The sequence below is a fragment of the Capsella rubella genome, unplaced genomic scaffold (genome assembly GCF_000375325.1).
Source record: "Capsella rubella cultivar Monte Gargano unplaced genomic scaffold, Caprub1_0 scaffold_8, whole genome shotgun sequence".
In the NCBI taxonomy this organism is placed as follows: domain Eukaryota; kingdom Viridiplantae; phylum Streptophyta; class Magnoliopsida; order Brassicales; family Brassicaceae; genus Capsella; species Capsella rubella.
In genome coordinates, this window is record NW_006238916.1 from 8443765 (window position 1) to 8464063 (window position 20299).

General features: G+C 36.9%; 9 protein-coding genes across 9 annotated transcripts; 5 read left to right on the forward strand and 4 right to left on the reverse strand.

Moving 5' to 3' along the window:
* Positions 1–353: 353 nt before the first annotated feature.
* LOC17875360 (GDP-L-galactose phosphorylase 2) lies at positions 354–2897 on the forward strand. The gene is made up of 7 exons (XM_006280439.2): positions 354–934; positions 1022–1122; positions 1217–1276; positions 1505–1756; positions 1841–2026; positions 2132–2380; positions 2464–2897. The coding sequence occupies exons 1-7, from the start codon at positions 823–825 to the stop codon at positions 2800–2802; spliced, it is 1299 nt and encodes a 432-aa protein (XP_006280501.1). The 5' UTR covers positions 354–822; the 3' UTR covers positions 2803–2897.
* Positions 2898–3164: 267 nt separating this feature from the next.
* On the forward strand, positions 3165–4334 carry LOC17875252. Its single transcript, XM_006281822.2, has 2 exons — positions 3165–3285; positions 3915–4334. Exon 2 carries the CDS (start codon positions 3927–3929, stop codon positions 4155–4157), a length of 231 nt encoding a protein of 76 aa, XP_006281884.1. The 5' UTR covers positions 3165–3285; positions 3915–3926; the 3' UTR covers positions 4158–4334.
* A 39-nt stretch (positions 4335–4373) lies between these two features.
* On the reverse strand, positions 4374–7309 carry LOC17876054 (adenylyltransferase and sulfurtransferase MOCS3). Its single transcript, XM_006280364.2, has 11 exons — positions 7021–7309; positions 6630–6722; positions 6435–6490; positions 6235–6299; positions 6058–6132; positions 5855–5933; positions 5666–5704; positions 5468–5576; positions 5259–5377; positions 5067–5183; positions 4374–4971 (listed from the first exon to the last, which is right to left on the reverse strand). The coding sequence occupies exons 1-11, from the start codon at positions 7271–7273 to the stop codon at positions 4582–4584; spliced, it is 1395 nt and encodes a 464-aa protein (XP_006280426.1). The 5' UTR covers positions 7274–7309; the 3' UTR covers positions 4374–4581.
* A 2228-nt stretch (positions 7310–9537) lies between these two features.
* Positions 9538–9969, forward strand: LOC17875758. The gene is made up of 2 exons (XM_006282014.1): positions 9538–9615; positions 9706–9969. The coding sequence occupies exons 1-2, from the start codon at positions 9538–9540 to the stop codon at positions 9967–9969; spliced, it is 342 nt and encodes a 113-aa protein (XP_006282076.1).
* A 462-nt stretch (positions 9970–10431) lies between these two features.
* LOC17877253 (50S ribosomal protein L30) lies at positions 10432–11565 on the forward strand. The gene is made up of 3 exons (XM_006281296.2): positions 10432–10548; positions 10887–11104; positions 11195–11565. The coding sequence occupies exons 2-3, from the start codon at positions 10913–10915 to the stop codon at positions 11330–11332; spliced, it is 330 nt and encodes a 109-aa protein (XP_006281358.1). The 5' UTR covers positions 10432–10548; positions 10887–10912; the 3' UTR covers positions 11333–11565.
* On the reverse strand, positions 11477–13022 carry LOC17876992 (putative F-box protein At5g55150). Its single transcript, XM_006279726.2, has one exon. The coding sequence runs from the start codon at positions 13020–13022 to the stop codon at positions 11892–11894; it is 1131 nt and encodes a 376-aa protein (XP_006279788.1). The 3' UTR covers positions 11477–11891.
* A 194-nt stretch (positions 13023–13216) lies between these two features.
* LOC17874731 (small ubiquitin-related modifier 2) lies at positions 13217–14456 on the reverse strand. The gene is made up of 3 exons (XM_006281303.2): positions 14245–14456; positions 13595–13744; positions 13217–13494 (listed from the first exon to the last, which is right to left on the reverse strand). Exons 1-3 carry the CDS (start codon positions 14314–14316, stop codon positions 13405–13407), a joined length of 312 nt encoding a protein of 103 aa, XP_006281365.1. The 5' UTR covers positions 14317–14456; the 3' UTR covers positions 13217–13404.
* Positions 14457–14737: 281 nt separating this feature from the next.
* On the reverse strand, positions 14738–15984 carry LOC17874743 (small ubiquitin-related modifier 3). The gene is made up of 3 exons (XM_023787385.1): positions 15511–15984; positions 15198–15347; positions 14738–15104 (listed from the first exon to the last, which is right to left on the reverse strand). Exons 1-3 carry the CDS (start codon positions 15586–15588, stop codon positions 14994–14996), a joined length of 339 nt encoding a protein of 112 aa, XP_023643153.1. The 5' UTR covers positions 15589–15984; the 3' UTR covers positions 14738–14993.
* A 2461-nt stretch (positions 15985–18445) lies between these two features.
* LOC17877314 (glucan endo-1,3-beta-glucosidase 13) lies at positions 18446–20259 on the forward strand. The gene is made up of 3 exons (XM_006280380.2): positions 18446–18560; positions 18677–19957; positions 20045–20259. The coding sequence occupies exons 1-3, from the start codon at positions 18503–18505 to the stop codon at positions 20077–20079; spliced, it is 1374 nt and encodes a 457-aa protein (XP_006280442.1). The 5' UTR covers positions 18446–18502; the 3' UTR covers positions 20080–20259.
* Positions 20260–20299: the final 40 nt, after the last annotated feature.

The following is a 20299-nucleotide window of genomic DNA, read 5'->3' on the forward strand; positions in this document are numbered from 1 at the left end:
TTCTAAGAGTGTATACAACACACTCCAAAATAATTTCTTGAATTATGTTTTTTATACGTATAATACATAAAATAAAATCTCTTTCCTCATCTACTGGTCCCTAAATTTATTTAGCAAACATAGGTTCTAAATTCTAAAACTAATCTTGGAGCATTTAAAATAAAATAAAATTTGGTGCTTGCTTCTTTGATTCCATGACGTCATAGTAAAAGTCAATAGGTTGACTTATCAAGACCAACTCCCGATGGATAGCAACCCAGACGGGTCAAAAATTGACAAATCGGGTCAAACTAAAAAACCTCAAAGATGAGATTGAGATTGACAAAGAGATCTAAAACCCGTGGACACTATAGAACATCTTCCTCACAAAACCCACACGTCCAAATCACAACCTACGCACACACAAAACACATGAAGCTCGCAGTCGCACTCTTTTTTTCTGGTTAATTCAGCTACCATCTATATAAATCTGAAAGAGTGATTGAAACCCACATCGAAAAATCTTTCCTTTATTTTGTTTTCCGGCGAATCTCCGGGAAACTGATTATCGGTAATCACGGCTGTACACGGGATAAAGTCACGGCCTTTGAGCTTTCATGTCCAACGGAAGGGTTTTTTAATCGTAACTAATCCTTTGCCGCACGGAGGACGTGGAGCTCTGCCGTCTGAAGGCGGCAGTCCTTCCGATCTCCTCTTCCTTGCCGGAGGCGGGTTCTTACAGTCATCACTAACACTAACCCTCTTTACCTTTTTCTAATTAGGTTCTTTAGTTCTTAATCCTGTATTAAATCTGTTATCTACGAGATTCGAAATTTTCTGAGAATGTTGCTGAAGATCAAGAGAGTTCCAACGGTTGTGTCGAATTATCAGAAAGATGAGACGGTGGAAGAAGGTGGATGTGGTCGCAATTGCTTGAGAAAGTGTTGTATCAATGGTACATTTTAGAGCTGGAACAATGCTTGTTTTGTTTGAGAATTTAATTGATTGTTGTAAACAAAATCTCGTTCTTTGTTTGTTTCAGGGGCAAGACTTCCTTTGTATACCTGCAATAATCTTGATAAATCTGTCAAAGATAAGTCAGAATCTCCGGTGACGTTCCTCGAATCGGTTGTTCTTGGAGAGGTAATGGTTTTAGAGATACATGGTAAAAGCTCTCAGTTTTGCTAATTAATTCGTTTATTGTTTGAGTAACGTAACTAATCCCTTATTTTTGTAGTGGGAAGATCGTTTTCAAAGAGGACTTTTTCGCTACGATGTCACTGCCTGCGAAACCAAGGTATTATTGTCTCTTTGGTTTAACCTTGAGTGGTTTACTTTTGGTGCGAACTCTGTTGGATGGTTGCTTAAGCTGAACTATCAGGTGTCAATTCACATTGTTGATGGTTGCCTAAGCTAAAGCACAAGTTTCAATTTCTCATTGTTTATTTTTACTTGAGCTGAAGAGTCAAGTTTATATTTCACATTGTTGACGTCTGATGGGTTGCTACTAAATTGGTAATAATAGGTTATACCAGGGAAGTGTGGTTTCATTGCGCAGCTAAACGAAGGTCGTCATCTCAAGAAGAGACCAACCGAATTCCGTGTTGATAAAGTTCTTCAACCATTTGACGGAAACAAATTCAATTTCACTAAAGTTGGTCAAGAAGAGTTGCTTTTTCAGTTTGAAGCTCGTAGTGATGACGATGATAGCGGAATCCAGTTCTTCCCGAGTATACCACTAGATGCAGATAATTCTCCAAGCGTCGTTGCAATCAATGTAAGATATTGTTGCTTTTAGAAACGGTTTCTTTTTTTGCTGATGAATTGTATAACCATTGAACTGGGATTCCTTTTAAAACAGGTGAGTCCAATTGAGTATGGGCATGTACTACTGATTCCCCGTGTTCTTGAGTGCTTGCCTCAAAGGATTGATCACAAAAGCCTGTTGCTTGCTCTTCAAATGGCTACTGAAGCTGCTAATCCGTATTTCCGACTTGGATACAACAGTTTAGGCGCCTTTGCTACCATCAACCATCTTCACTTTCAGGTAAACAGAATCATATGAATTGCAACCGGTTTAAGGGTAAGCAAATAATAGAATGGCCCAACCTTGTAGAGTTGTGAAATTTATGGAGATTTTTTCCTGGAACAGGCTTACTATCTGGCAATGCAATTCCCGATCGAGAAAGCTTCTTCCTTGAAGATCACTAGCACCAAGGATGGCGTCAAAATCTCAAAACTGTTGAATTACCCTGTGAGAGGTCTTCTCTTTGAAGGGGGAAACTCCATTAAAGATCTCTCTGATACTGTATCAGATGCATCCGTTTGTCTTCAGAACAACAATATTCCTTTCAATATTCTCATCTCTGATTCTGGAAGACAGATCTTCCTTCTCCCTCAGGTTAAATCTTCAAAACATTATAGGAAAAAAACTCAATATTGACTGTAAAAAAAAGAGCTGTTTAAAGATTGTTTGATTTGCAGTGCTACGCAGAGAAGCAAGCTTTAGGGGAAGTCTGCTCTAAGTTACTGGATACGCAAGTGAATCCAGCGGTTTGGGAGATGAGTGGACACATGGTGTTGAAGAGGAAAGAAGACTATGAAGAAGCTTCAGAAGAGAAAGCGTGGAGGCTTCTAGCTGAAGTTTCTTTATCAGAAGAGAGATTCAAGGAAGTTAACACTATGATCTTTGAGGCAATCGGTGTAAGTGGGCATGAAGAAGCTGAAGAAGAAGAAGAGCAGACTTCGATGAATAGTGGATTCATAAGAGTGCATTGTCCTTCAGTGAAAGAAGAGGCTGTATTTAATTGTGGCGCTTTTTAACTAAGCAAAAAAAATCAAAACTATGTTCGTAATTTTCATAACTTGTGTTTGACATTTATGATTTGTTGGTTAATGATGTTTTATTTACTCTTTTCTTCTTATTGGCTTTGTTAAGCTCTTTGGTCATGATTATATAATGCCTTCTCTTGAACACACAATAATAAAAATGTTTTCAATAATTCATGATATTAGTTGCTCTTAAAATAGACAGACAGAAGAAACAACAACTAATTGCAAATTTCACAGATCCTCTTAAAGAAAACGAATTTTCTTTTCACATTTGTTTGCTATTAAATTTCATATAACTTCTTTATAACATTTGTATGCTTATTAGTTATTACTATTCCATCAAACCCACTGGACGAAGAAGAAGGTTTCATAACCCTTTGATTTTGGCTTTAATCAGATCGACGACACTTTCCTCTGCCATCACCGGAGCTCTGAGACTTCAACAACTCCACATCAGTTTCAAGCTTTACTTGCGTAAGCGATTCTTCACCTCTCTGTCTATATATAATGTATATACATATGTTTTTCGTCTTCAATCCACTGATCTGGGTTCTTCATTTCAACTTTTGCTTTTCATTCTTTAGATGTTTTCTAGAAGTTGTTTCCTTTTTCTCTTTGGCTCGGTTGATTTTAACTTAACCACTCATCTCGATGACAAAAGAACTAATTCTGTTTCTTGGGTTCTATTGGGTTTAAATCCGTCGAGGTTTTGCATCTGGTTTATTGAGTACGGAGACGCGTAGAAGGTGTTCGATAAAATGCCAATTATTTTACCACTATGTTGATTTTAAATTAAATTCAAAATTTTGTGTGTCTTTAGCTATATGGTGGAGTTATCGGATCAAGCCAATTTTTTAAGATAGACCATGATAGTGATACAACGTTTGTCATATGGGATTATCCTTTGCTAACACCTTAAACTTAAAATTCTGTAGTCATTTATGTATGGTATGGACATTGCTTGGTTTATGAATCTTTGATAAGCCGTAAGAGTGTTCATATATTTGCTTTGCTCATTTAGAGATTCATTGATAGCTTTAAAGGCTGGATGAATCTAAGAAAAACTGAAGAAAAAATGGTTGTGTTTTTTTTTTGGTTTGTAGAGTTGTTGGACAATGAAGAAAGGATTGCACCCACAGATGCAATGGATCTCTTATGTAACACAGAGTGGTAGATTGATGCATGTGATGATGACGCGAATCCACCATGTTGGCAAAGTCTATCACTTTGGAGCTAAGCGTCAAATGGCTCAAAGCATTGGTCAGATTGCCAAGTTCAAGCGTAGGTTTAATGAGCAAGAGGCAGAAGCAGCCGAAGAGACCAACAAGGAGAATCAGAAGAAGTAGCTGTAGTACAACTCTTTTATCCCCTCCCCTTACCTTTTCTCAAAAACCAATCGGGAAAAGCTTTAGATTATTCATTTACCTAAGGCAACTATGAATCTTGTTATGGTTCGAGTGATTCATTTTCACAGTTCTTAACTCTCTTTGTTTCGTCAATAATGAACTTATCTTGTTCCCTTCTTGGCCATGGATGTCATACATTGATTTATCATCTATAAAGATTGAATCACTCACTTTTTCATTCATATAATTGAATCATACTGGTACAAGGTATCATAGCATCGTAAAACTCACACTGTGATTACGACGAGGTTTCAACATGGATTTGAAAAAAGTATTGTTAAATGACATAACTAAATAATACATGTTTCTACTTCAGACAATTTGAGCTATGGATTTTACCAAATTGGTGCAAAAAAGTTTCCCCCTAATAGGTGGGGAAGTTGGGGTTGACATCAGCTGCCCAGGCTTCCAGTCCTCCGACTATATCCTTAGCTGAACTGAAGCCCGAATCACGAAGATACTGAACAGCTCTCTGTGAATCATTCCCGCGTCTGCAAACAACGTAGACACTAGGATTTGTGCAATATCCAGTGTTAACATGGCCATCTTCCTTTTCTTTAAGAGCTGAAGTAATCTCGTTTAACCGAGCCTCTAAGTTTGCAAGAGGGATGTTGAGTGATTCCGGAAGAGAGACAATCTTATAGTGATGAGAAGGTCGAACATCAAGAAGAATATGGGGTTCCTTCTTTTGAAGGATTTCTTTGAACTCCTTGCTGCTAATTCTTGATTCTGTAGGAAGCAGGTTCAACGGGCCCTGTGATCAAAACCAATGCAGGTAAGCTTTTTCAATGAGACTGTTTCTGAAGATAACTATTGAATTCGAGATAAGGGAAATTGAGAGAATAATACCGCAAATAAAGGAAATTGGGTGAAGTCCTCATAATCAAAATCTTTGAACTTTTGCTTATCAAAAGATGAATTGTCTCCACAAACTGTGCACTGGGAGGACCTGCCTCTGATCTTGACCTAAGCAAACACTATTCTATCAATTTGTGCAGATGGACACCAATGATGAACAGAAAGGGAGTCAGTAAACTTTACAATGCGAATCCTCGCTGATAATGCATCAAAAAGAAGCATCCGTTCAGTGAGTGCGTCGCCCACCATACTCGCAAGTTTAATTGTCTCTAATGCTTGTAGACAACCGATAATACCCGGAACTGAGAAGAAAAACAAAATTGGAAAAGATATTCAAAGAATTAAGCAATTTGTAGAGATTTGCTTGCAATAGAAAAAAAAAAAACCCGTACCTACTCCAAGAACTCCACTATCTGAACATCTTTGGCACGCTGTGGTAGGTGGAGGAGTGGGAAACAGACAACGGTAGCACGGGCCTCCGTTGTGATTATAGACCGTAAGCTTGAATACAGAAATTAAAATAACAGTTAAGTGTTTAATATGTAGCTTAACATCTGTAAGGAGAAAATGCTGATAGTGATATCACATACCTGTCCTTCCATCCCAAGCGCAGCACCCGACACCAAAGGCTGTATACAAAATACAAAGGTTCAGTCAATACCAGTGTCTCTATAAGACTATGAATAAACATGGACATCATTATGGATGGTAGTTATACTTAATGTACTCAGGTATCACCATCATTTTCGTATAGACAGAGAGTTCAGAAGATGATTCACCTTCCCTAACAAGACACAACAATCACTGATCATGTAACGGCTTGGAGGATTATCGGTCGCATCTACTATGATATCATATCTAATTATGCAGTCATGGAAACAATAACCATTCAATGCTTTACTTTGATGAGACTAAACACTAATAGAAATACAGAAAGATGTCACATCCTACGACATTTAACAAAACATATCTAAAAGGATACTGGCTGAGAATTTCCAAAGCATTGGATGTGCGAAGAGCTTCAACATATTCATCAATTTTGATTGTCGAATTTATTCTGAAGATAAAAGGAAAAATAAATTTTTGATTAGACTAAAAGAGTAGAGGCTGGCATAATTTTATATCAAATAAGATTAAGCTTCAGGGAGTTTTGCATTACGAGCGACAAGCAACAGCAGCAGATTTCACTTTGGGATGACCAATAAAAGCTTCTGTGTGTATAATCTGTATAATAAACAATTTAAAAGAGATATAAATCAGCCAAAGGTAGAAGTATATTTGATTGAGTCTCCAACCACATATTAGATGTAGAGCCAAGAAAAAGAAAGAGTTGCCGCAGCAGATTTTTCCAAGTCGTACCTGCCTATGCATATTGTTGAGCTCTACGACATCATGATCTATAATACCCAACCGTCCTAAAATAATACATTCGAGGAGATGGTCAGAACATCATAATCAAGGGAGAACCAATAGTTCCAAGAGAAAGAAAGATATAAAGAGACAATTCTATTGATACATGTACATAAATCTTGAGGTAAGAGTCTGAAACCATACCAACACCGCATGCTGCAAGATACAATAAGGCAGGTGAACCCAGTCCTCCAGCTCCAATAACTAGTACCGAAGACTTCAATAGATTTGACTGCCCTAAAAACATACGCATGCACAAACATAGAACAGAACGGAAGAATCAATATATTGAAGAAGACACTAGCAGAGGAAACAACCAAACCAGAGTTCAAGCAAATGAAGCTTTATAGGATTGTCTTAACCTTTTAAACTAAACCCATGTACTCAAATTAATCAAAAGTTTTCATCTTTCAGCTCTAACATCACTAGCACAAAATCGTTTCTATCAGATTAGCTTCATATTGGCTAAATTCAAATTGAAATCGAATCACTCAGAAACTAAAGAGTTTGTAATGGAGTGTTTGAGCAAAAGTACCTTCAACAGCAAACGAAGGGAGTAACAGTTGGCGACTATAACGGTAAATCTGATCCGGAGACAACCCGTGTTCAAGCTCCGGCGCCGTTGGATAAGAATAACCATTGGAAACGGCGTCGCACCGTTCAACCGCCGCCGTATCCTGGAGCTTTGCTTCGAGGGTCGATATACGGTGCTCTAGTTCGGCCTTCTTGAGCTTTAACTCTTCCAATTCCCGGACAATTTCCGACGAAGCTCCACTGTACGACTCCATCACGGCAAGACAATGTTAAAGACACCAATAGTACTAGAAAACCTAGAGGGTTAACTAGTTAAACTGTTAAAGCATCGAAGAGGACAATGTTTAGTCAACGGACGATAGTTTGACTGTTTTAAACCGGATTCAACCGGGAATCAAATTAGGTGGCCGGCTTGGGGTTTCAGACAATCCATGAACTTTTTTAATCCGGACCAAAACATATATAGTCTCTGAATCAAATATGTTTTGGACCAAAACTTATGTATGCTGAACACTACTGGTGGAGCAAGAGCTGGTGACTCCACAGTCCACAAAGCGAAGGTTTGCGTCTCACACAAGTCTTCTAGCAAAATACAGAAAGGGTTTCTCAAAATTGTAATTGCTCTCTTTGTAGATATCTCATAGTAGTGCAAATTCTTCTTCATGTGAAACGTAATTCGCTTCGCCTTCACTTGTCAGATTCTTCACATCAACTTTGTTCCCACACTGAACAATAGGGATGTTTTCACACACCCTTTTTAATCAAAATTCCAAATCCCCACATTACAATTTCGAGTTTTTTTTTTGTTAATGACACAAAATATGCAATTAATTTGAAAGAATGACAAATTAAAAAAAAGTCCCGTACTTGCAGTCATAGTACCATGTCCCAACGTTCTTGTGTATGTGATATTTGCTGTGACATCAAACATAATTATGGCACAGCTACAAAGTCCAAAATATGGAGAAAAAAAACCAACATCAGAAATCGTTAACAATAGGCATTACTTGTTGCATTCACGACCAAATATCTATGAACACTAATTACGTTCAAACTTCTTCTCAATAATGATGGCAATGGGAATAAAATGGCAATCAAATAATGAAGCCATTAATTTGACTAAAAATCATTATCTAACCAAATTAAATTAAATAAATTATTTGTTAAGGTAACCTCATTACATTATATGGAAGAATATTTAAATAGCAAATAAATATATAATTAAACCTTTTGACTAAAATTATTATCTAACCATATAACTATATAAATAAATATATATATATATATATATGTTTTATGGAAACCTCATTAAATCATTTGGATTTTTTTTTTAATACATAGATGGATATATGTATATCTATACATCTATGTCTATATATAAGTGTACATACAAAACCACCACAAATCATTCTCATTGAATATTAAAATATTACAAAGACAAAAGGTAAGCCAATTATAAAATATTTAGCATTGTTTATAGTGAAGTAGATAATTCGATATATGTTCCTCTTATATATTTATTTTTTAACAAAAATATGTTTTGCTTTATAATGAGATTTAAATTAAATATAATCTTAAAATGAAATCATAGGTTTTGCTTTCAAGGAAAAATAACTAACGACGACCAAAATGTTTGCATCTCACCGATTACTGTCATTGATGGTGTTGGCTCTCATCATCATACATATGATTTCTGGTAACACATTTATTTGTTATATATTATATATTTCTTTTACAAAAAAATTGTTCTTAAAATAATTTCAATTTTTTTGAGATTATTTTATTGGTTGAGAATAAATCACTAAAAGTAAAAACCAAATGTGTTATATATTTACAATTTAAAATATTAATTTGGCCATTTTGGGAAGAAAAAAAAAGATGATGATGAACTCGTTTTATGAACTAAAAAATACTACAGGACAAGTTGAGGAGCGATGTAAGAAAGGATGTAAAAGCATAGCAGAGTGCAATCAAATATGTAGGCATAAAGGCGGAGGGAAATGTATACACTATGTAAGCATTAAACACCCGACTGTTACAGATTATTGTTGCTGCAAAGATTATATTAATTCTCCCATCCCTGGTCCGATCATCCTTGATTGATCTCTCTTTTTTTTCATGTGTTGTACTCTCCATCGATTGTAAGAATTTAAAACATATCTATTTAATATAATAATAATTAACTGATATTATCTCATCAAATTATATAAATAAAATAAGAAGAATCTAAATATGCACACGATAAAATCCACACGAGAGTATCATCAAATTAAGACCAAACATTTAACAAATATAAACACTATACGACGTAACAATAAACACTAACCCCTTGGAAACACGTCATCTTGGACTATACGACGGCACATCACACGTACGTGGCATCACAGTCATAACCCCGTTGATGAGACATCAGAACTCATAACTTATGGATAACTTCAACTATATATATGCATGGTTTAATTTGATCTAAGTTACAATTTTAATGTAGAGATAGAGAGACCTCTCAAAAAATAAAAAAATGTTGCGAAATTATGTGAGCCTAAAATCAATCTCCAAGTCTGATATAAGATCATGTATTTACTCTTTTTATCTTAAGGTATTCTAGTATACTACGTACGTTTTCATGAAATAGATTAACTATATATAGATTTATTATATCGTGGAAGTGGTTTATTTATATGTACAGAGAGGAAGTACGAGTGGAGGTAGGGAAGAAGAAAGAGCTCCTTCAACGGCGGAGGAGTTCACAAGACAAGGTGTTGCTAGCCAAACAGTGGAGAAGGCTTTCGACGGAGCTTCTGCTGCGGCAGCTGCAAAAGTCTCCGGTGATCCTGATGAGGCGGAGATGGAGGAGAAGGTGAAAGAGGTGCTTAAAGAGAAGAAAGGTTGTCACAAGAAGGGAAATGACGATGATGATGGTTTGCCTATCAATACGTGTAAAGGAGTATAAAAGCTAATGTGCACTTGTTTAGTATCATTGTATATTTAGAACATTAACGTATGGATATGTAATATTGTAGTACAATGTTTTTTTTGTTTCCCACCCTAATATCTGCATATCTATATATAATTTTTACTTTTGTCAATCTAGCATCATTAGTATATATACTATATGGAACATTGATCAAACCCTATATCTTTTTTTTTTTTTTTTTTGAGTAAAATGATCAAATTCAATATTTTAAACAACTGCACTTTACTGTTGTATCAAGTATCATTAGGAAAGTTGGAAAAATTATGTTAATTTTGCAAGAAAAGAAAACAAAAAAAAGGGCCTTCACCATATTTGGATGTTTTGTTTTGTAGTTTTGCTGGAAGCTTATCCATTTCTCTTTAATCGTTTAATGGGCCTAATAAAGCACAAACTAAGCAACAAAACGATGCCGTTTTGAAATTGTTATGCCAAAAAGCCTAAAAACCCTTTGGCTAAAAACGCGAATCTCAAAGATTTTTCCGAGCTCTGTTCGCCGTCTTTGAGTGTACTCCTCGACGATCTCGTTCACCGGACTTGTCGCACTGTTTCTTACAGGTACACGAGAAACCACCCATATCGATTTCAAACATCCAAGTATCTCTGATTGACCTCATTTTTATATCTCGCCTCTCTTCTTCTGAAATGATCGATCTGATTAGGTTTCAATTCGTGATTGATTCTGTCTCTGTATCCTTGTTTTTCATTCCTTTGTAGGATTAATTTTAGAAATCGCATTTCTTGTGTGTGTTTTCGTGAATTTTGTGTGTTTATCGTGATTGGTTTCGATCTATTAACTTTCATTTGTACTCTAGACTACGATTATGATTTTGGTAATGTATCTTTTGTTGTAATATTTGTGTTTGTGATTATGATTTTTTCCTATGGTTTTACAGAGTGTTGAGTGATAAAAGAGAGAGGTATGAGTGGTTTTAGAGCTTTTAAAGCACAAGTGCCCGTTGAATGGAGCCAGAGCTTATACATTACTTTAGTGAGAGGTCTCCCTGGAACGAGGAAGCTTCACAGGCGAACTCTTGAAGCTATGGGACTTCGTAGATGTCATCGTACTGTTTTGCACTCAAACACTTCATCCATTAGGGGAATGATTAACCAGGTTCTCTTTCTTTATTGTTTTTTTTTATCAAAATTCTCATTTGTCATGTTTCTCTTGTTAGGGATAAAATGGTTTGATTCCTCTATGCAGGTTAAGAGGATGGTTGTTGTTGAAACGGAAGAGATGTACAATGCTCGTAAAGAAGCAGAAGCTAACCACAAAGCTTTGCGCCCGCCTCTTGTTGTTAGTCATTCCAGCCCTGCTACAGATTCATCTATCATGTCTTGAGTACTTTTACATGATGGTAAGTTCTGCTTCGATCACTTGAATAAGATCCACTTTATTAAGTTGAATATCTTGGTAAGATGTCCTGATGGTAGTCATAAAGAAACTAGTCTTAGACGCTTGATGAAAAATGTTGGCATCAGTATGTTTGGTGCCTCTTATGTTTTTGTATACATTGAAATATTTGTGTATGTTTGCACTCGGTTTGGTTATATTTTGCGGCCAGTGTTTCAAGATTTGGAAGGGGGAAGTTTACATGATTTGGTCCCAAATTGGTTGGTTGGTAAATATAATGATTATGTTAACAAAATATGGTTTTGCAGTCTCACCGAGAGAAAGATAGATGCTGAAATATTCTTAGCTTAGTATATACTTGTTACAAAATAATAGAACCCTTAATAAATTTATGACGAATGAAATGTATCAAAACCCAACAGTTGAAATACATATTCTTTTCTACTCTTTACTCAAACTACAGAATTTAAAAAGAAATACCAAAAACATTTTTTTTTATGTACTATACAATTACAAACTAAAATGCTGAATTGCACCATCAGTCAAGTCATCCTTGAAGAATATCTGTAGGTGTGACCCAAAACATCTGACAATTCCAAGATCGAGGCTGATATATTTTCATGATTTGCTTACTCTCCCAATCAAAAACGCTCAGATTCTGAGGCCCTAGTCCTCTAGTTGGATCATCCCCATCAATGAAATAAACTGAGTTGTCTTTGATGAATTCTCTACATCCGCTTTTACCTGCTAAAACCGCTATACATCTTCCTTGAGTGCTCAAGAACAAAGCTCTTCCTCTCAAGCTTGTAACCTTTGTCCATTCGTTAGTCTTGGAAGTGAATTCGTAAATCTCGAAATAGGTTGTGAAATCAGAGTCGTCGTTAAGCTCTAGCTTCTTTAGAACCACCCATAAACCGTTGTAACCAGACTCTGCAAAATATTTCTTGCAAGAGTCGTACCGGAAAGGCGAGGTGCTGCATAAAGGAATAGCTTTTGGATTTGGATTGTTAGGACTAAGCTCACAGTGATATATTTCTCCGAATCTATCGATGGCGAAAAAGACACCATTGCAGAACACAATGTCATCGACAGAAGAGGCAACAGATTCCAAATCTGTCCATTGTTTATCTCCGCGTCTGCAGAATGCTAGCTTCCTATCATTGTTGTAGATTACAAGCACAGCCCAATCAGCGTCAAATAGAGTTGTTGAAGAGACCGCTTTCTTTACAAAGTACTTTAAAGCTTCAGAGTCTTGACATATTGTTTGGGACTGAAGCAACATCTGAACATCCTCAAAAGATATCAAAGGTGGCAGAGAAGTAACGTTGATGGTGAAAGGGTTTCTTAAATGGACCTCAAACGGGAAAGAAGCATTGACCGTCAACATAAGTCCTTGCATGCCGCCACAAACCCATGTTTGTTTATTCCCTGAGAATCCCAAGTATTCCGGAGACAAAACCCCAAACTGGTCGGAGAATAGAATTTCTTCATCGGAAGAGACGTGGGAAACAAAGAGAAAAGAAGCAAACTTGCGACTGTATGCGGCAGAAGAAGAATCTCTCCAAGAAGAACAGACGTTGCCACAGTTTTGAAAGTCTCTGGCATAGTTTAGGCTGTGGAAGACAACGTCAAGAAGCTCCGGTAAAAACTCCGACCACGACAAAGAAGATACAGCCATTATTATCAGTGTAGGGTTCGGAGAAACCGGAGCTTATGAAACTATGAATAGAAGCGTTCTTATATAGTCGCTAAAATCTTGGAACCCAAGTAAACGTGGGGCGAAAAGGTCGACCAATACACAAAGTCGTCAACTAAAAAACAAAGTCGGCAACGCAACTTGCGTTTAGTTTAAGCTAAAGTCTATAGAAAGACTCCAAAAAATCCATAAACAAGCCCATTAATATTTTAGGATCCAATAACTTGATGATTCACATAGGCTTTGCCAAGTAAAGAAGAAACTGGTCAAAGGAAACAAAGCCTGCCAAATTTAATCTAAAGGCCGATCCATGAAAACCATTAATATCACACAATCTTTATCGGTAAACATAAAAAGACCACCACTAATAAAAGCAGAATCGATTCAGGCCGTTTGCACCACCACCGGTCTGATGAAGCATTGCATCAATCTCATCTCCATCTTCCATCTCAAGCTGTAAAATTGGAAAAAAAAATCTAGGTTTAGGAAATTATACAATTCTAAAAACACGATAAAAATGGTAAAAGGGAAAGGGATACAGAAAGTGATTTAACCTCATCTGGAGTCTGTTCAGCACGAAGACGACGCCCATCAAACAAGAAAGCAATTGAGTTGAATTCCACAGACTGACGATCACAGTAAGCGTTCATCAGCTTTTTGAGCTGAGTGCTTCTCTTGATCCTAAAGAAGACTTCATTACCATCCTAAGCATCACAAGAAAAAGAGATTTCTCGATTTAAAATCCAAATACTTTAACCAAACAAGAACAAACAACCACATTAGGGACTAACACTGATAGGCAAGTAAAGAGTACCAAAGATCACAACAGCAAAATTGTCATAAAGTGCTAGGCTTAGACACAACACTGCAACAAGTAGGATGTACCAACAGGTTCTGTTTGATAAAATTATGACGAAACATAATTCCAATTCTGAAATAAGTTTTGATGGCTTCCAAATTCCAATTGTTTAAGCCAATTAAGAAATCAAGCTTACACAATTATCACTACCTATACAAACAAGACATACACAAGCTTTACCAATTTAAGAACAAAAACCTTGGGGATAACGCAGACAAACCCAAACCCCAGAACTGAGAGCAATCAGAAGCTATAAAAACCCTAATCACACATAAAACATACACCAGAAAACGGATCGTCACAAAAATAATGCAAGGAATAGAAAAGCGAGAGAGAATACAAAACCTGTCCCTTGACTTTGAGATTGATGTGAGCTCCTTGGTCGGGCTTCTTGTCTTCTTCCGGAGTAGCAGACATCTTAACTTTTCTATCGAATTATACGGTCGGCGATGGAAATAAAGAAGAAAACTCCGATCTGCGATATAGACGAAGCCCTAAGAGAGATTCGCGGGATTGCAGAATTAAGGGTTAGAGAAAGAGAGAGAGAGAGAGAGAGACTCGGCAGAGAATAAAAAGACTGAAACCACTAGACTTTTGGTCGAATCGGATTCTGGCTGTGTCTATCCAACGGTTATTAATCATTGATCGTCTATCATCTGACGGCTGGGATGAGCGTAGAATCCTAAATTAAAAACCCTGTCGTTTTAGTTCCTAGCATTCCTAATGGGCTCCTTTTATCCTAATGGGCTATATGCTTATTGGACTGCATCACTGAAATAGTCTCATAAAAATAAGCGATAATTTAAAATGATTTGTTTAGCAATACGTGGTTAGTATATTGAACACCAGTAATGGATGTCGTATTGATGAAGCGCCAAAGACAACAACCATGATAAAAGAAGAATAAGAAGATAACGCCATTATTGAGGTTCTAGATAAAAAGGTATACACTTGAGTCTTCCATATAGCCTTCTTCTTATGAAGCCAAATACGGACAATACCATATACAACTTAGCAAAACTTGCTTTTAGTATAAGATATACTACTCTTGAGTCTTCCATAACGACAATATTTCGAAGCTTGTCAAATTATCCCTAAAGACGATTATGATCGAAAACCATATAAGACCACTGACGTTGATTTGCTCGTAGACCACCACTCAACGTTCGGCACGCATCAATAACATCTCCACTTTCCATCTTAAGCTGTAAAATTGGAGATTCTTAGGAAATGATTAAAAAAAAAAGGTTGAACAACATATAAATCGTAAAAGGGAAAGGATAAAGAAAGTGATCTGCCTCAAATGGAGTCTCCTGACCACGGATTCGAGCCCCATCAAACACGAAAGCGAAAGCATCCAGTTTCAAACCTCGGCGGTCGCAGTAAGCGTACATGAGCCTTTTTACCTGAGTGCTTTTCTTGATACTAAAGAAGACTTCATCTCCATCCTGTGAGTATCACCAATCAAGGAAAAAAAAGATTTAATGATTCTTACTTCCAATCATTATCACAGTGTCCACCAACCAAGCACCAACCAACAACATAAAATTGCAAGAAATACAAAATAAATGAATAAAACAAGAGAAAGAAAGAGAACAGAGTAACATAAACCTGGCTCTTGACTTTGAGTATGATTTGAGGTTCTTGGTCGCCGGGGTTCGTCTTGTCTTCTTCTTGAGAATTAGACATCTTTCTTTTATCAGATTCTCTGTCCGGCGACGTAAACAAAAGAAAGGTCCGATCTGCGAGATAGATGAAGACCTAAGAGAGAGATTCGCACGATTGCAGAATGAGAGAGGTTGACTTTTGAGAAAGAGTCTCGGGAGAGAATGATCTGAAACCAGATCTTGGTCGTTTCGGATTATTGTATGGTGTCTACTGTCGAACGGGTTCATCATCACTGGTCTTGTATCATCCGACGGCTGGGAGAGAATAGAATCCATAACTTTAAATTATTGTTGTTGTCTTAAATAATTAATCAAGCAATGCACAAAACTTTTTTAATTAATCATGCATTCTTAATGGGCTGATTTTATATAGCCAATAAGCTCAGATGTGGGCTTAGTTATTCTCTTTTAGTGTACCATCAGACGAGTTTAGGAGAAAAGAAATTGCATCAAACGAAATTTTCTTATGATCCGTATCATATTTTATGTACCAGTATAATCTGATAATGTAAATTTAAGTTATTTAACACAGTTAAAAACTTATATAAAACCCTTATCAAACATTAGTTTAATAAAAAGAAACTCAAGATATGTGATAATTAGTATAGGGGATATTTGACAAAAGTTTAGGGTATGATCTCTTCATGAAAATTAATTTTCTGATTAATGCTCTAATGCATGCATATTTATTAAATAACTTTTAGATAGGTATGAATAGTGTTGTGCGTAGTGTGTAATTGTGTATGAATGGTTTGATGTATGTTTCGTGACGCCGACTATTACACTATTTCGGCTCCGACATCATAATATATAAATTTTGTGTTGTTTATTTATTGTATAGCATATGATCGTAACGTAAAGATCAAGGAGAAGGCTTAACATTCCTATCCAAATCTCTCTCGCAACTTGGTGGACAGCAATCAACTAGTGACCTACCACATTGAATTCTTTCTCTTGGTTGATAAGAAACTAATAATGAAAATGGTGATGTTTGCATATATACATACAAATATATATTCTTAGTACGCAACGTTCAAATTTAGAATAGCTTCATAATAGTTACAAACAAGTCAATCTGAAGGTGACACCTCTGTGGATATAATATATAATGTTTTTCAATTTTTATGGACTTGTCATTGTTTGTGTTTCATTTTCAGTTCCCACGTACCGACTCAATGACTTATTATAGGAAGCCAAGACGAAACATACCGTACGATGTCGACAAAATCCCTCAAGTATAATATTTTTTATTGAAAAGAGTTACTTCCTAATTATATAGTAAAACCAGCATGCATATCACCACCAATTGAACAAATTGATACAAAGACAATAACATATAACCATAAAATAACCATATCGATACTATTGCCATATGAAGTCTAATCTTGGTTATATATATTGTAGTAATATACTATGTGTTAATGTCCAGGAATCTTGTTTGTTTATTTTATTTTTATTAGGAGGAGATATTATTTATACTGTAGCTAACAAAGAGAGTTCAATTTGTGTAGGACAACTAAAAAAACTCTTACAAATATTGTTTGTTTTTTTGTCTTTGGACGGAAACTTAACATCTGGACCATTTTGAGATTCATTAATTACTAAGTATTGAAAAAAGAATACTAGTTAGAGGTGGTTTGCTTAGCTAACTTTACAAGTTTGATATTTTGCTCCACACACCATATAAACGCGTTCACTAGATAGTAGCCCAAGTTGCTAAGTCAAAAAATGGTAGTTACAACCAACTTGTAAATAAAACCATAGTCCTTGGATTTACAAATTTATCAAAACATATAGTATCTGAAAGAAAACACCATTAGTTAGTGTAATACTATAGTAACTCCAAATAGGCAAATATAAAATAAAGGAGAGAATATTTGGGAAGTCTCGAAATGATTGGCCGTAGGAAAAAAAGAGACGTTGGAGTAATCAGAGAGACACCTCTCCTAACGTTCACATTTAGGAGATAGTCGTAGAACAATGGCACATGGCCCCATTTTGGTAGATTTTTTTCTTCATTTCTCGACGAGTCCCAATTTCAATTCCGAGTCTCCGACCAAGTAATGCATCAGATCACCGTGTTAATTATCATTCTTCCGAGTTCCGACCAGTTTCCTTCCTATATGTACTAGTTCTTCAAAGTTTAACGGATATGTTAGCTGTCTCCAACAAGTGCTTTAATACTAGTACTAATTACCATCAAATTACTTTCTAGTAATTTGGCTCAGTGCCCAATAACTAGGGAACATATATAATACAAATTGACTAGGTAACGAGTTTAGTGGCTTTTAGTCTTTTACTAACGCAGCTGCATATTATATGTACGAATACACTACATTGTTCTTCTTAAAATACTAAACACTCAATTATACCTTTTCATATAGGATTTGTTATAGTATAACTTTTCTGTATAACATAAACAAGTACTCGTTCTTAATCGTGTATTGAGAACGTTAACATAAAAAAGCTGTTTATGTTAATTGTAATTAAATAAAAAATCCTATGTTAATTAAAAAAATCAACAGTAATTAAATAAGAAAAAAACGTTAATTGTTACTACTAGTTTTTAGGCACGTACCCCCACCATCTCTGACAAACATATCGTACAGTCTCCAATCACTAGACGATTGAAACGGTCATATTTTAATTTAATATCTCTCTGCTCTTTTTTCTTGTCGTCTAAAAATCCATAATTACTATAACACGTCAATTGTGTAAACGAGTTGAAAATATTTACATCACACAAAAAAAAAAAAAAAAAAAACGTACAGTTTTATGATTCATCCCCAATATCTAAAGTGGACCCCATCCATTACCTCCACGTCCCCCTCGTCTCCCTTCTTCTTCGTCCTCTTCTCTTCTCTATATAAACAACATTTCTAGCTCCCTCCTTCATCGGATTACAAAACCATTTCTATCTCTCTCTCTCTGCAACAATGGCTGCGTTTGTTCTATCTCTCCTCATACTCTCCTCCTTCTCAGCCATTTACGCAGGTCAATACTCCTTTCTTTATCTCTTCACGAGTTTTATTATTGTATTTATTTGAAGCGTGTTTGATTCTGATTTCTGATGATGTCTTTTTTGTTTGTTTTTGTGTGTGTCCTAACAGATTCTGGAATGATCGGAGTTAACTACGGCCGTATAGCTAACAACCTCCCAACACCGGAGAAAGTAGTCCAGCTTCTCAAATCTCAAGGAATCAACCGCGTCAAGCTTTACGACACAGATACATCCGTCTTAACCGCACTCGCCAACTCCGGTATCAAAGTCGTCGTCTCTCTCCCCAACGAATACCTCGCCTCCGCCGCCGCTGATCAGAAGTACACCGACGACTGGGTTCAGCAAAACATCAATAAATACATCCCCGCCACTGATATCGAAGCCATCGCCGTCGGTAACGAAGTCTTCGTCGATCCCAGAAACACCACCAAGTATCTCGTTCCAGCTATGACCAACGTTCAAAGCTCTCTCGTCAAGTTCAGTCTCGACAAATCCATTAAGATCTCCTCGCCCATTGCTTTGAGCGCCTTGGCGAGCTCCTACCCACCGTCCGCTGGTTCTTTCAAACCGGAGTTAATCGAACCGGTTATTAAACCGATGCTCGATCTCCTCCGCAAGACGTCCTCGCATATCATGGTCAATGCTTATCCCTTCTTTGCTTACGCAGCTAACGCCGATAAGATCTCGTTGGACTACGCTCTGTTTAAAGAAAACGCCGGAAATGTTGATTCCGGTAACGGATTGAAGTACAACAGTCTCTTGGACGCTCAGATCGACGCCGTTTTCGCCGCTATGTCCGCCGTTGGATTCAACGACGTTAAGCTCGTGGTGACGGAGACAGGCTGGCCTTCTGCCGGAGACGAGAACGAGATCGGCGCTGGTTCGGCTAACGCGGCGGCGTATAACGGAGGGTTAGTGAAGAGAGTGTTGACGGGAAACGGAACGCCGTTAAAACCGAAGGAGCCGCTTAACGTTTACCTGTTCGCTCTCTTTAACGAGAATCAGAAAACGGGTCCGACTTCTGAGAGGAACTACGGGCTGTTTTACCCGAACGAGAACAAAGTGTACGACGTTTCGCTCTCCGGTAAGTCAACACCGGTCAACGACGAGAAAGAGAAGGTTACGCCGGTGAAGCCGTCGCACGTGGGACAGACGTGGTGTGTGGCGAACGGGAAAACGACGAAGGAGAAGCTTCAGGAAGGTCTCGACTACGCTTGCGGAGAAGGTGGTGCTGATTGCCGTCCGATTCAACCGGGTGCCACGTGTTACGATCCTGAATCGTTAGAAGCTCACGCTTCGTACGCGTTCAACAGTTACTATCAGAAGAACGCACGTGGTACCGGCACGTGTGATTTTAAAGGTGCAGCGTACGTGGTCTCGCAACCTCCTAGTACGTACTCTATCATTTCTCTCTCTAACTTTATCATATAATTCATACTTAGATAGAAAATTAATTAATTTTTGGTTGTGTGTGTAGAGTATGGGAAATGCGAGTTTCCAACAGGGCAGTGAAGTGGATATGAAGAAACAAGTGATCGATCGTGCGGATTTGTTTAATAGCATTTTTACGTTTTCTATTTAATACATTTGTTTTGTCATTCGAGTATATGATTATTTATTGAGATTATATGCGTAGAATTATTGTATATCTGATTGGTTTCCTAGTATTAATATAGTCTCTTTTCTTCAACTCTTTAGTCTCTTTGCGTATCTAATAAAAATTCAATATATT

What these genes read in the sequence shown, in the direction of transcription:
- LOC17875360 (XM_006280439.2), top strand. Translation starts at nt 823, where the DNA reads ATGTTGCTGAAGATCAAGAGAGTTCCAACGGTTGTGTCGAATTATCAG. An exon ending in CAAGCGTCGTTGCAATCAAT is followed by an intron (nt 1,757 to 1,840) that starts GTAAGATATTGT and finishes CTTTTAAAACAG; the next exon opens with GTGAGTCCAATTGAGTATGG. An exon ending in AGATCTTCCTTCTCCCTCAG is followed by an intron (nt 2,381 to 2,463) that starts GTTAAATCTTCA and finishes TTTGATTTGCAG; the next exon opens with TGCTACGCAGAGAAGCAAGC.
- LOC17875252 (XM_006281822.2), top strand. Translation starts at nt 3,927, where the DNA reads ATGAAGAAAGGATTGCACCCACAGATGCAATGGATCTCTTATGTAACA.
- LOC17876054 (XM_006280364.2), bottom strand. Translation starts at nt 7,273, where the DNA reads ATGGAGTCGTACAGTGGAGCTTCGTCGGAAATTGTCCGGGAATTGGAA. An exon ending in CGCTTGGGATGGAAGGACAG is followed by an intron (nt 5,577 to 5,665) that starts GTATGTGATATC and finishes TCTGTATTCAAG; the next exon opens with CTTACGGTCTATAATCACAA. An exon ending in CCCAATTTCCTTTATTTGCG is followed by an intron (nt 4,972 to 5,066) that starts GTATTATTCTCT and finishes TTTTGATCACAG; the next exon opens with GGCCCGTTGAACCTGCTTCC.
- LOC17875758 (XM_006282014.1), top strand. Translation starts at nt 9,538, where the DNA reads ATGTTGCGAAATTATGTGAGCCTAAAATCAATCTCCAAGTCTGATATA. An exon ending in TTTACTCTTTTTATCTTAAG is followed by an intron (nt 9,616 to 9,705) that starts GTATTCTAGTAT and finishes TTATATGTACAG; the next exon opens with AGAGGAAGTACGAGTGGAGG.
- LOC17877253 (XM_006281296.2), top strand. Translation starts at nt 10,913, where the DNA reads ATGAGTGGTTTTAGAGCTTTTAAAGCACAAGTGCCCGTTGAATGGAGC. An exon ending in TTAGGGGAATGATTAACCAG is followed by an intron (nt 11,105 to 11,194) that starts GTTCTCTTTCTT and finishes TCCTCTATGCAG; the next exon opens with GTTAAGAGGATGGTTGTTGT.
- LOC17876992 (XM_006279726.2), bottom strand. Translation starts at nt 13,022, where the DNA reads ATGGCTGTATCTTCTTTGTCGTGGTCGGAGTTTTTACCGGAGCTTCTT.
- LOC17874731 (XM_006281303.2), bottom strand. Translation starts at nt 14,316, where the DNA reads ATGTCTGCTACTCCGGAAGAAGACAAGAAGCCCGACCAAGGAGCTCAC. An exon ending in ATCTCAAAGTCAAGGGACAG is followed by an intron (nt 13,745 to 14,244) that starts GTTTTGTATTCT and finishes TGTGATGCTTAG; the next exon opens with GATGGTAATGAAGTCTTCTT. An exon ending in CTGAACAGACTCCAGATGAG is followed by an intron (nt 13,495 to 13,594) that starts GTTAAATCACTT and finishes CCAATTTTACAG; the next exon opens with CTTGAGATGGAAGATGGAGA.
- LOC17874743 (XM_023787385.1), bottom strand. Translation starts at nt 15,588, where the DNA reads ATGTCTAATTCTCAAGAAGAAGACAAGACGAACCCCGGCGACCAAGAA. An exon ending in TACTCAAAGTCAAGAGCCAG is followed by an intron (nt 15,348 to 15,510) that starts GTTTATGTTACT and finishes TGATACTCACAG; the next exon opens with GATGGAGATGAAGTCTTCTT. An exon ending in GTCAGGAGACTCCATTTGAG is followed by an intron (nt 15,105 to 15,197) that starts GCAGATCACTTT and finishes CCAATTTTACAG; the next exon opens with CTTAAGATGGAAAGTGGAGA.
- LOC17877314 (XM_006280380.2), top strand. Translation starts at nt 18,503, where the DNA reads ATGGCTGCGTTTGTTCTATCTCTCCTCATACTCTCCTCCTTCTCAGCC. An exon ending in CTTCTCAGCCATTTACGCAG is followed by an intron (nt 18,561 to 18,676) that starts GTCAATACTCCT and finishes GTGTCCTAACAG; the next exon opens with ATTCTGGAATGATCGGAGTT. An exon ending in CGTGGTCTCGCAACCTCCTA is followed by an intron (nt 19,958 to 20,044) that starts GTACGTACTCTA and finishes TTGTGTGTGTAG; the next exon opens with AGTATGGGAAATGCGAGTTT.